We start from the raw sequence: 12,483 nt of genomic DNA, 5'->3' as shown, positions 1-12,483 counted from the left end.
CTACCAGATCTTCTGTAGATGGAGCCTGATCTCTGCGGCTAGGTCTTCCAAGAACAGCATGTATGATTTGTTGTGTCTTCATATACTTTGGCTGCAGCTGCGGCCTCATATACTTGCCTACGGATTTATGACTGTGTTCTCCATTAGGGCATCATTATACTAGGCTAGCATATTATTCTTGGTGTCTCACTCCTCCAAAAACCCAAGACGTGGAGAGGAGGAGATCACTCAAGAATTGTTTGTTGAATGACATCAAGTTTTCTCTTATTTATACTAAAAACGTATAGGTTTGAATAGACATGACGTTTGGGCTTCTTGAGCCTATGTAAGAGCTGGTCGGCTTGATAATAATTACATAATCAAAATAAATTCATATCTCCATAAATACTTATCGGAATCGGATGATCTTTGGATCAATCCTACACCTCTTGACGAGAGGGATCCAATAAAAATATCAGCTGCCATAAATAAGTTGACCCACATGGAGTTTGGCCCTAGTTGCCAATTTTAACACTCCCTCTCAACTAGGGAGAACTCCATCCACTGATCTATATGACTGATTATACTGTCTCTGCCATCAGTGCCCTGCATTGCTCTGCCCAGCTCTGCTCAACTCTGTTGGCTCTGCTCTGCTCTGTTCAGTTCTGCTGGCTCTACTCTGCTCTGTTCAACTCTGTTGGCTCTGCTCTGCCCAGCTCTGCTCTGCTCTACTAGCTTTGGTCAGGTCCGCTGGCTCTGCTCAACTTAGCTCTGCTGAACTATGAAGAAGAAGAATTGATCGAGAATGTCTCATACCATTCTCCACTGACCCGAAGTCAGTCTTAGAGTGCGTACCACTGGTCCCAGACCAGTCTCTACCGACCCAAAGTCAGCGTCATAGTGGGTACCACTCCTACCACTGGTCCCAGACCAGTATCGCAGTCTCAGAGAGTGTACCACTGGTCCCAGACTAGTCTCAACCAACCCGAAGTCAGCGTCATAGTATGTACCACTCTCATTGGTCCCAGACCAGTACTGCACTGACACAAAGTCAGTCTCAGAGTATGTACCACTGGTCCCAGACCAGCCTCAACCGACCCGAAGTCAGCGTCATAGTAGGTATAACTCCTACCACTGGTCCCAAACCAGTATCATTGATCCCAGATCAATGAAGGTCATCCTAGCGTAGGGAGTACGGTAGATACAGCGATGCGTCCATCGGTACTACTATGGTCCCTATCTTCATTTCCCTGCTCATTGATCAGATAAGAGGTACTTCCCATGAGGCCCAGACTGCATGGCTAGGATGCCTTGACAGGAGAACTTAATCAATCTCGTCCTCACAAGAGAACTAATCATCCTGCTACAATTGTCATGGAGAACACATCATCCAGACCTCACAGGAGAACTAATCATCCTGCTACACAGGAGAGCGAATCATCCTATCCCACAAGAGAGCAAATCATCTTGTCCCACAAGAGAGCGAATCATCTTGTCCACAGGAGAGCGAATCATCCTGTCCACAGGAGAGTAAATCATCCTATCCCACAAGAGAGCGAATCATCTTGTCCACAGGAGAGCGAATCATCTTGTCCACAGGAGAGTGAATCATCCTGTCCCACAAGAGAGCGAATCATCTTGTCCATAGGAGAGCGAATCATCTTGTCCCAGTGCGCACCACCAGGGGAGGGTGAGTCACCCTGTGGTCGTATGTTGCTCCAGTAAGAATCGCAAGTCCCCAGAGCTCTCAAAGCTCAATGTATGCACCATGCAAGACCCTTGTACAAGGGTCTCTTGACGACTCCAAGTCGTTCGGGAAAATCACAGATTTGATCTTTCCCCAGGGCTTTGTCAAAATGTCAGCGACCTGTACATGAGTCTCAATGCGATGGAGCCTCCTTGCTCATCGACTGACCATATCCCAGATAAGGTAGTATCTAATGTCTATCTGCTAGAGCAATCGTCGAATACAGGATTCCTCAATAATCGAATCCCACCTCTGGTTGTTATAGAGAATCACAATGGTATTCATCATGTGTACAAACAGCTCACTGAAGAGCTTCCCCAACCAGGTAGCTTCATATGAAATCATACTCGTAGATATGTATCCGGTCTCGGCGGTGCTTATAACAACCGACTTCTGCTTCCTGCTCATCCATGATATCGAAGCAGAATCCAAACAGCACTAAGAAGTGCTCCAGTGATCCTTCACACTGCTTGCCCAATCAGCATTCGAATAATCATGCAGTTTCATATTTCCAGCAGCGTATCTCAATCCATGAGAGATTGTGTACTGAAGACATCTTAGAAGATTCTTGGCACCAATCCAATGAGGCTCAATCAAATATGAGCTCCCCGTGCTAACTGCAAAACATATGTCTGGAATCCAACTCCCTCTTACTTCTGCAAATGAGAGGGTCTACACCTGTCAGAAATAGTTCGTTCGCATAAGGTGCCAGTATGAGAGGTCTATCATCCACAACCTTCGGATAATGGTTTGGATCGGTTTCACTCCTACTGAATCTCAGCTTCATCAAACAACTATCAGTCCTCATACTATGCCCGAGGTGTTTTGCTTCAAGCCATAAAGGGCTTTCTTCCACCTATATACATGAGATTCTCGTTCATGAATCTCAAACTCCACGGGTTGTTTCAAACCTGTGGACCTGCTACATGAGGGGAATGGTCCCCTTGTAAGATTTTCCTTCGACACATCTCAGACATGTACTTTCATGGTCTTTTGAATTCAGGCTTCCCTGTCACCATCTAACTCACAGGCCTCCGGTGCTATGTGTCAATGGACATGGTCCCCAATGGACTTCCTGTAACTTAATACAACCCTGAACTCAAAAGCATCTTAGAAAATTCTATTTTCAAACACGTACCTTTCCATCGACGAATGCCACCTTAAAACCTTCGACTTCCATTACTAGGGTTCCTTGCTTCCTTGAAGAGTCAGCCGTGTCCTTGATGACCTGCATCTCTGCCATTCAGACACTCCTTCGCATAAGGGCCGAACTTATAACCAAGACATCTGCCTTTCCTTCCACCCTTAGATCCGAACTTCCCAATGAAGTGATCTTTAGGTAGGCCATCAGAAGTTCTGCTGCGCCATTCTGATAATATGCTCTGCTTCGACTTCACCCTATGTGAATTATGAGGAACCCATTGATCCTTTTGTCTTGTCCCAACTGTCTTTGGTGATTGCTCTTTCACTCTTGCTTGGGCATTGTCTTCACCTCACCTCTGATACCATGTTAATTTTAGGTATGTTCTATGCTAGAGCAATTTATTTAATTTCTTTTCCATATTAGCAATCACATCAGCATAAAGTAAACTGCAGATAGAACATAAATATAAATCGCAAAAGACAAGCCAAGACAAGAGGACACAAGATGTGGCGCAAGCCAGGGACAAACCCCACAATGTGTTGGGAAACCCTTGATCAATTCTTCTTTTATGTTCTTCAAGTTCAGCAGAGAAAGAGAGAGAGAGAGATAGTACATTTACAATAGAAGTCAACACTTGACTTATCTAGATCTAGCATAGATCATTTCATATAACGATGGAAACCCTTGATCAATTATTCTTTTATGTTCTTCAAGTTCAGCAGAGAGAGAGAGAGAGAGATAGTACATTTACAACAGAAGTCAACACTTTGACTTATCTAGATCTAGCATAGATCATTTCGTATAACGATGAGATCAGTTGAAGACATTCTGCTTCAACTGATTCTTCAAGGTGACTCCTTCACCTATCATCGTTCTGCATTTTGTCCATTTGCTGCACCTTGTCGGTTAGCACTATCATGCTACATCATGCGTCATCATGCTGCTCATGATCTCATACATCACGCTACCCATACATCATGATGTCCATGATCTACATCATACTGCCCATATATCTCATGATGTCCATATTTATCATGCTGCCCATATATCTCATGATGTTGTCCATATTCTACATAGAGTGTCTTTCATGCCATGTCATTGAATATGCTGACACAATTCCACTGAAGATTGTTACAGTCATACCATTGACTGCTATATCAACATTTTTGACCCTCAAAGATGACAGCATATATGTTCTGGCACCCTTATATTTGACTGCGGCTCCTATCAACAATGTTGCCCCTGACTGCGTTATGTCTATCCAGATCACACATCATGCTGTTGCCCATGACTGCATTATATATGTGCCCAAATCACACATAATGCTGCTGCCCATGACTGTGTTATATATGTGCCCAGATCACACATAAATACAACGTCCTTATCTCTATGCCACCGAAGTTTATACACATCACTGTTGTTCATTATATTAGGGTTGTGTATGATTCATAATGAACAGCGTATTTGTACCTCCATGAACAGCGTATATGATCCATAATGAACAGCATATATGCCCAGCATATATATAACCATGACTGCCCAGCGTGAATTCATTGCCTTAGCTGGGTTATACATAACAGCGTGTCTTCATTTATGCATACATTATATAGCCAGTGTAATGCTATTTGTATGACCAGTGTTGATGCATTCCACGTATCTCTTTTAACCACGCTATCTCTTAAACCACGTTGCCTGACTGCGTTGATTCCCACGCTATCTCTTATGAACTGCGTACCACACTGCTAGATCTTCTATAGACGGAGCCTGATCTCTGCGGCTACGTCTTCCAAGAACAGCGTGTATGATTTGTTGTGTCTTCATATACTTTGACTGCAACTCCGGCTTCATATACTTGCCTGCGGATCTATGACTGTGTTCTCCATTAGGGCATCATTATACTAGGCTAGCGTATTATTCTTGGTGTCTCACTCCTTCTCCAATCTCACTCCTCCAAAAAGCCAAGACGTGGAGAGGAGGAGATCACTCAAGAATTGTGTGTTGAATGACTCCAACTCTTCTCTTATCCATACTAAAAACGTATAGGTTTGAATAGACACGACGTTTGGGCTTCTTGAGCCTACGTAAGAGTTGGACGACTTAATAATAATTACATAATCAAAATAAATTCATATCTCCATAAATACTTATCGGAATCAGATGATCTTTGGATCAATCCTACACCTCTCGACGAAAAGGATCCAATAAAAATATCAGCTGCCATAAATACGCTGACCCACATGGAGTTTGGCCCTAGTTGCCAATTTTAACACTTCTCCTCTTCTTTGCTCCTCTTCTTGGTTTCTTTCTTATTCTTTAACGAGCTTCTTGGATGAGATACAAACGGGGTTGAGTACCTCTAATATATAGGCTTCTAGGTAGCCTTAAATAAGTCGACTTGACATCTCTTGTAGGCCGACTAGTTGACTGCTAGGCCGACTTGATCTTGGAGGGTCTTTATGACACAAAATAAATTCCTTTGGCTTGATACATGATGCCCAATTAGGTCTTTACAAATGACAATGACTCTTTGACTTTTTTGACTAAATGACAAAGCCCTAGAATCACACAATGGGTGCTTGACCTATAAATAAAATGACCTTGAGCATGAAACCCATGCTACAAATAACAATAATAAATTTTCTTTTTCTCTTTACATCAAAATTTCAAATACATAAAATCATGATTACATAAGTTATTATGAAGACCGAACCTAGTTACATATTTCAACACCCTCCAACCAAGGAGACCATATTATCATCAAGGAGTATCACTATGCTCATCATCTAGGAAGATCATCACATGAAAAACTACTCTCAAGCAAAAATAAGTGTATCTATAGTCCTGCAAGTGACCCCTGAAACATGCATTTACAACACATGTCAACATGAGGGGTAATAATCCAGTACTCCCAATACTTAATAAAAGCTAAAGTTTAAAAAGAATGAAGGAATACATGGAGGCTGTTGTTAAATGTGGAAAATTTGAAACAAATATGAGCATTGATTCCAAACATTAAATTTGAATGTTTAAAACATGCTCAAATTTGACCCAACGTATGGACCATAACCACTAAAAGAATTGGTTCGGTCTGTAATTTTCAACGTAACAACTAGCACTCAAGTCACCATTGAAAAGTTATGACCTTCCAAGGTTGTAACATTGAGCATTAACTCTTAAATATTTATGCATAGTTGACATGGAAATGTTAGAAGTTTGAAATTCTATTTTTAAAAACCAAAATAAAACATACACACACATGGGTGTGAGTCTGTGTTTGTGTCTGACTCTCTGTGACATTAAATCTGTAACTACTAAATAGTAAATATACGACTAACTAACCAAAAATGTCAATCTTGAAAATTTATTTGATGTTACGAAAACAAGGAAAAAAATTCGGCCAGGATTTGTGATCCTGCCTGATTTTTCAATACATTTCCAAACATGAGATGTTTCACATAGAAATCAAGTTCAGAAACATGCTAATAGTCATCGTGCCAAACTACTGGCCTCAACAAACATACTAAATATTCTCTAGTTTAAATTTTTGATGTGGAAAGTCAGCAATTGATAATGATGCTACTGACCACTAGTCCAGGAACAAACTAATTACTCTCAAGAAAAGAATTGGAAGAAAACAAGAAACTTCAAGATTTACAGAAAACATTTTGCATTAAAGAAAGAAGATGATGCATGAACAATCAATTGTGTGTGATCAACTTAGCTTTCCTACAAGCTGAGAGGTTTTGTTTGGTTCGAAATATGCCAGGTGGGTCCATCAAAGGCCAGGTTGGTTAGTTTGTCATGTTTACCAGCACACAGACAGTTAAGCACATTTTTGGGATTTAGTTTGTCAAAAAGTGTTGGAAGTTTCTTGAGGATAAGTGTTCAGGGTTACTTCAGTATGAGATTCACTGGAGACCCGCATTATTTGTTGATTGCTGTTCACAGGTTAGTCCACTGTTCGCAGGAATTTGGCACTGCCTAAGGGTTTCTGCCGTTTTTATTCTTTGCAAAATTAAGTGCACGGCCATTTTTGCTCATGAGGTGAGTTTTCTGTCTTCTTGTTCTCTATGGTAGGATAAGGTTTGCCACCAGTGCCTGACTAAAGGAGAGCTCTTTTGATAAAGGATGCCCAATCTTTGAATCCAACTGAGTCATTGTGGTTTTATTTCAGCACTAGTTGCTCTAAGGAAGAGATTATGTTCTCCACTGTATATAAAATTCCATCTTTTATTCATATTTTTGTAAATATAAAATGTGCAAACAAAAAGAGAAAGAAAAATCTAGTAGACAAAATGAATTGACCAACAAATCTGAAGAGAAGTTCCAGAAAAAAAGAAACTGAAGGAATGACATTATTAGTGCCAGATTTCTATATTTCATAAGAAAAGAACCATGGAGAGTACTCCTGAAGCATACAAAGTCTCGCTCACAGCACAACTAAAAGTACAAATTGTAGCTGAAATTATACGATAAAATCAAAGAAACTCAGATAATATATCATGGTACAGTGGAGATGATTACAGCATCTAGTCGCCCTTTAAAATGCCTGTCAATCATGATGTCTGTCATAGCCTGAAAGCACATTGTGCAAAATCAAATAAGAACCTTATATTACAAAATAAAATTCTTACATCCAAGAAATACTGTAACAAGGAATCACTGGTTGAACATTGATCTATTGCCATTGAATTAGTAGGATGGTGTTTTTGGAGAAATAAGAAGCTGACAGAATAATCTGCATGAAAAAAATATAAACTAACAATCTAATTCAATAGAAAAGAATAAAAATAGGAAAATTCGCTATGAAAACATAGGAAGCCAACAGTCCTAGGCCGTTAGCAAGGACTAGATTTCAAATATCTAGCAAAAGTAGATTGACTTTGGTTGCTTCAAGCAAAAACACTTCCAACAATTTTGGCTCTGTAGAGATTTACTGCAAAGACATGCAAGGATGTAAACAACCATTGATGATGGTAGCTTGGGCAGGTACTTCTGCACGGGCCTAAGTGTCTAGGCATGTGGAAGTTGCCTAATTGATCCTTAACCTTAGCAATTACTTTAATAATTAAAGTAATTGGCTCTTATAAGATAAAGTGAGTTAATCTAATGAAATGCAAAGGATATTTGCATTAATGAATTAGATGAATCTCAACAATTGATTTAAAATGATGTTGAGATCTAATCTCAACTGTCTATCACTTTGGAGATTAGGGTTGTGGATTTGGTCAATAACTCAAACTTATAAAAGGAAGACTAGACTAGGGAAGAAGACACATCATAAGCACAATACACAGTGAGAGTGAGATCTCAGGGATTGGATGAAGGAGGACTTTCATCCAAGTGTGCAGGGCCCAAGTAAGAGTGCAAGGGCCAACAAGGGAGACAGATCCAGATCAGCCAGCAATATACAAGGGCAGATCTGCAAAGGGGTTTGATCAGTTGGGATAACTCCAGGTTTCTTGTTGTATTTGTATATTCCTCAATGAGCCATTATCGCCAAAAGGAATCCCTTGCAAGTTATGAAGTTATTTGTACGAAGAACAGATTTGAAGGGCATAAATATTTGTGTGCATGTGTATGAGATTGGTGTTTTAATTCTCTTCCATTGTTATAATTTATTAAGTGTTAAAAACTCAACCATTTCTTTTATTCAAAAGATCTAATCTACTAGGAAGTAATTAAAAAGGCCGTTGAGGTTAGAAATTAACACGGTATCATAGCTTCTTCTCTAAAGACCAAATTTTACACAGAAGCCAGATTCATACAAGAGTCACAGCGGCCAGGTTCATTTACGAATCATATGAGGAAACAAAGAAAATCATTCGTGCAATAGGCGAAGCTCGTACAAATCGAGCCATACACGGACACAACTAGACAAAAAATTGTAGTTAGTATTGGGATGTACATTGTATGGGCACAGAGTTGAAGTAACGAGCAGTTGAAAAGTGACACGAAGGGGGGAGTGCCAAGGGATAATAAAGCAATTAAAAAAAAATTCCAACAATCAAGATCTGTGGGGGCCAGGGCAGTGGCAAAGACAAAGGCCAAAATATAAAATTAAAGTGAAGTAAAGGATGGTTGAGTAGAAGGTGGGCTACAACTGCCAAAAAGAGCCATGACAATGTGAAAATTCCTCAACCGGAATCCCTACTGCAGCAACTGATGATATTACTCCTATTTGTTAAATTCCTTTAAACAAATTACTTGCAGTTTCCTACGGCAAATATCGTAATACATACACTACAGCCTTCACTTAATTAAATATTATACGAAAACAAGAGAGACTGAGCAAGAAAGAAAATACAACACAATTGACACCGTTGTTTTTGGACAAATGTCCCCGGAAAAAACCAATGCGGGAAAACCGGTGCAGCAGCTTTGAGGGTTTTATATTATTAAGCAGTAGTTTCTGAATACAACTCTGGATGCCCTCCCAGCAATCCAATTACAAAGAAATACAACTGGCAGAGAAACTTGGTGAGATTACCTTACTCTACCTAGCAATTTTTAGTTGTTTTGGAAGCTAAACCAACTGTCCCTGGCGACTACTACGTTGCCCCTGCCCAGTAACTGGGTGGGCCTGCGTGGAGCTCTCTGAGGAACTGCGTGGTCTCAACTGGGAAATGTCTTGCCTTCTCGAGCAGTTTCCAGCCCTCCCGACTCAGAAATGTTAGCGCCCTCTGCAAAACTTCAGACTTCTGCTTTGGATGACTACATTGCATCTGCATAAACCCTCTTGGCTCATTGTCAACCTCAACGTGAGCCCTTCTGGCTCAAAGCCAACCCTTCTGGTGTCTCTCTGCCTCTCTCCGTTGCGTATCATGGGATCTGGAGAAGATACTCCAACCCAACTATTCTTGCTCCTCAACTGAAAGAAATCTACTCGATCATAATTTCCTCTTGAGAACTTCTCACTTCAGAAATTTGATCTCTTGATCTCTCGGTGTGTCTTCCAAATGACCCTCAAGCTTCCTTAACTAATCTTCTCATCAACCTCTCAGCTCACCAACACTTAGTCTACCCCACGAAAATCACCCAGCGTTGCCTCTTGGCCCTGCATCAGCTCTGCTAGCCTCTGCACAGTTACTGATGCCTCTGCATCAGCCCCTTGGCTCTCTGCGTCAGCCCTCTGGCCCTCTACGTCACCCACATTGGCCTCCTCAGCCTCTGCGTAAGTCCTAGCTGCCTCCCCAGGCTCTACGTTGTCTCTCTATTATGTATTCTCGGCCTCTTGTCGAACTACCCCTCGCTACAACAGATCACTTGTTCAATTCCCTCAGCAAACCCCGCTCCAGAAAATCGAACTAACTGATCAATTTGGTGTGTCTCCAACTGACCCTCAAGCTTCCTCTTATACTTTTCTTGTTGAGTCTTCAACAGCCGATAGCCACGGTCTCAAGGCAAAGTCCCTGATGCGATGTCGATCCAAGACTGCCAGGATCCTAGCCTTCCAGATGACAAAGTTGGAAGCCCCGTCCAACCTGTCCTGATCCCTCAGTCCGTTCACTGCCATTTCAGCTCCTCTTCTGGACTCCCTCTGAGTTTCGACTTCCCTTCTGGAAATCTCCCTCTAAGTCCTAATTTCCCTACTGGAAATCCTCTGGCCAACTGTCGAACCGCTCCTCTCCAATCCTCCGTGCAACTGCAACTTGGATCTGGATTTCTTGGCTAGAAATCCGTCAAGGTAGCGACTCCCTCTACCTTGGTTTTGTCTCCTTAGGTATTGTTATGCACTGACAGAAACAACACCCCACCAGCTTCTTAATCACAATCTGCCCACAGCTCCCCAAGTCCCGACAACTGAAGAAACTGAGCCTTTCAGGCTTTGCGCTATTCCGGCAAGGCGAAATCTGCTCCTCCTGGCCACAACGTTGATCCTTCCTGGCTGAGAAAGATGACAGGCACTGCATAGGTCTGATCTGCCCCTCTCTACCTCTGTGCTGGCCCTCCTCCTGACTTGAAATGAAGTGACGCAGGCCCCTGCGTCACTTTGTTGATTCTACTCTGGAATAGCATTGTCTCTCGGGACAGTTGCTACTGCTGCAAATTCTTCATATTACTATTGGTGCCTTCAGTCCTCCTATGATCTGCAATGCTCTGACACCATGTTGAAATTTCTAAGTCTGACTCGTCAGAAATCCCTACTGCATTATTTGGTTTATTTTCTCCTAGTTCTCTTTATTAACAAGTTATTTATAAATATAAATACTGAAAATAAACACAAATGCAGCCTTAACACATACAGATCAGCTACTGAAATAACTGAGACAATCACACAAGGGACACCGTTATTTTTAGAAAATCGTCCCCGGAAAAACCCAATGCGGGAAAACTGGTGCAGCAGATATGAGGGTTCTATTATTATGCAGTTTCTGAATACAACTAGGGTTCCAAAAATGGCTCACCCAACAGAGAATGCCCTCAGCAGAAGTACCTCTCCTCGGAGATAGATATTTCGGTTGATCAGTCACTGGATGATCGATCCCACAGCAACTACGGCAGCTCCTTAGCTGGACAGTGAAAGCTGCTCCAAGCTTCTCCACTGCTCTGTGTCACTCTGTTAGGGACTGCGTCACCCTCTCAGCTCACCATCACTCAGTCTGCCCCACGAAAATCACCCAGCGCTGCCTCTTGGCCTGAATCAGCTCTGCTAGCCTCTGTGCAGCTACTGATGCCTCTGCATCAGCCCCTTGGCTCTCTGTGTTAGCCCTCTGTGTCACCCACGTTGGCCTCCTCAGCCTCTGCATAAGTCCCAACTGCCTCTGGGTCAGCCTCCCCAGGCTCTACGCTGTCTCTCTGGCACTATCTCTACCTCTCTGTTATGTATTCTCAGCCTCGTACCGTAATGCCCCTCGCTGCAACAACTCACTTGTTCGATTCTCTCAGCAAACCCCGCTCCAGAAAATCGAACTGACTAATCAATTTGGTGTGTCTCCAACTGACCCTCAAGCCTCCTCTTATACTTTTCCTATTGAGTCTTCAACGGCCGAGATCAAGTCCCTAATCAACGGTTAAGATTAGATTTGGCTTGATCCATGTCATTTAGAACATTCTCACCCAGTTTTATATTAATACCCATTAATATTTTAATTTTCCTAATTGTAGACTTAGGAACCCCATTAAAAATATTAATTATTTTTAAAATCTCTCCAACCGAGTGGAATTTCCCCAAACGATTTATGTGTCTTGGAGATCCTATGTGCCTTAGCCTCTCCACCAATTTTCATGGTTAGAGTGCATCCGATGCTACCACAAATCAACACCAACACTCTAGTTGAGCCACCGCAAAGGAGTTGTCATGGGGGATATAGAAGAGACAGTCATCACAATTTCGCAAGGTTCCAACCGCCACAAGGAGTAGAGGATCCAAAGACATGACAACCACAGAGACACAATCGTATGGGCACAATGAGGACACGACAAGGCACATGTGAGGTTTGGAGCCGCCAAGTGTTAGGAAAAGAAGTGTGGGAGTTTGACGGTACGAAGGTATAGCTCACACCATGGCCATATGGATGCCAAAAGTAGCTAGGAAACCCGAGTTGTGGCAGTGGGTGTAGCAACCAGTTTCATTGCAAGGGTATGAAGGACAATGCTAGCAAACTTACAG

The 12,483-nt window shown here is 42.0% G+C and overlaps 1 protein-coding gene across 1 annotated transcript in view; it reads right to left on the bottom strand.

The window, feature by feature from the left end:
- Positions 1-12,483, bottom strand: part of LOC149225674 (transglycosylase) — a 152,395-nt gene that overhangs the window by 61,789 nt on the left and 78,123 nt on the right. The window contains exon 3 of the mRNA XM_089379983.1: positions 7,395-7,445. Coding sequence (XP_089236109.1) covers positions 7,395-7,445 — 51 coding nt within the window. The remainder of the gene's footprint in view (positions 1-7,394; positions 7,446-12,483) is intronic.

Source organism: Pinus tabuliformis, chromosome J (genome assembly GCF_031772625.1).
Source record: "Pinus tabuliformis cultivar Carrire ecotype Pingquan chromosome J, CPIR1, whole genome shotgun sequence".
NCBI classification, from domain to species: Eukaryota; Viridiplantae; Streptophyta; class Pinopsida; order Pinales; family Pinaceae; genus Pinus; species Pinus tabuliformis.
The sequence above is the reverse complement of the archived record's forward strand: the minus strand, read 5'-3'. Positions and strand labels throughout refer to the sequence as shown.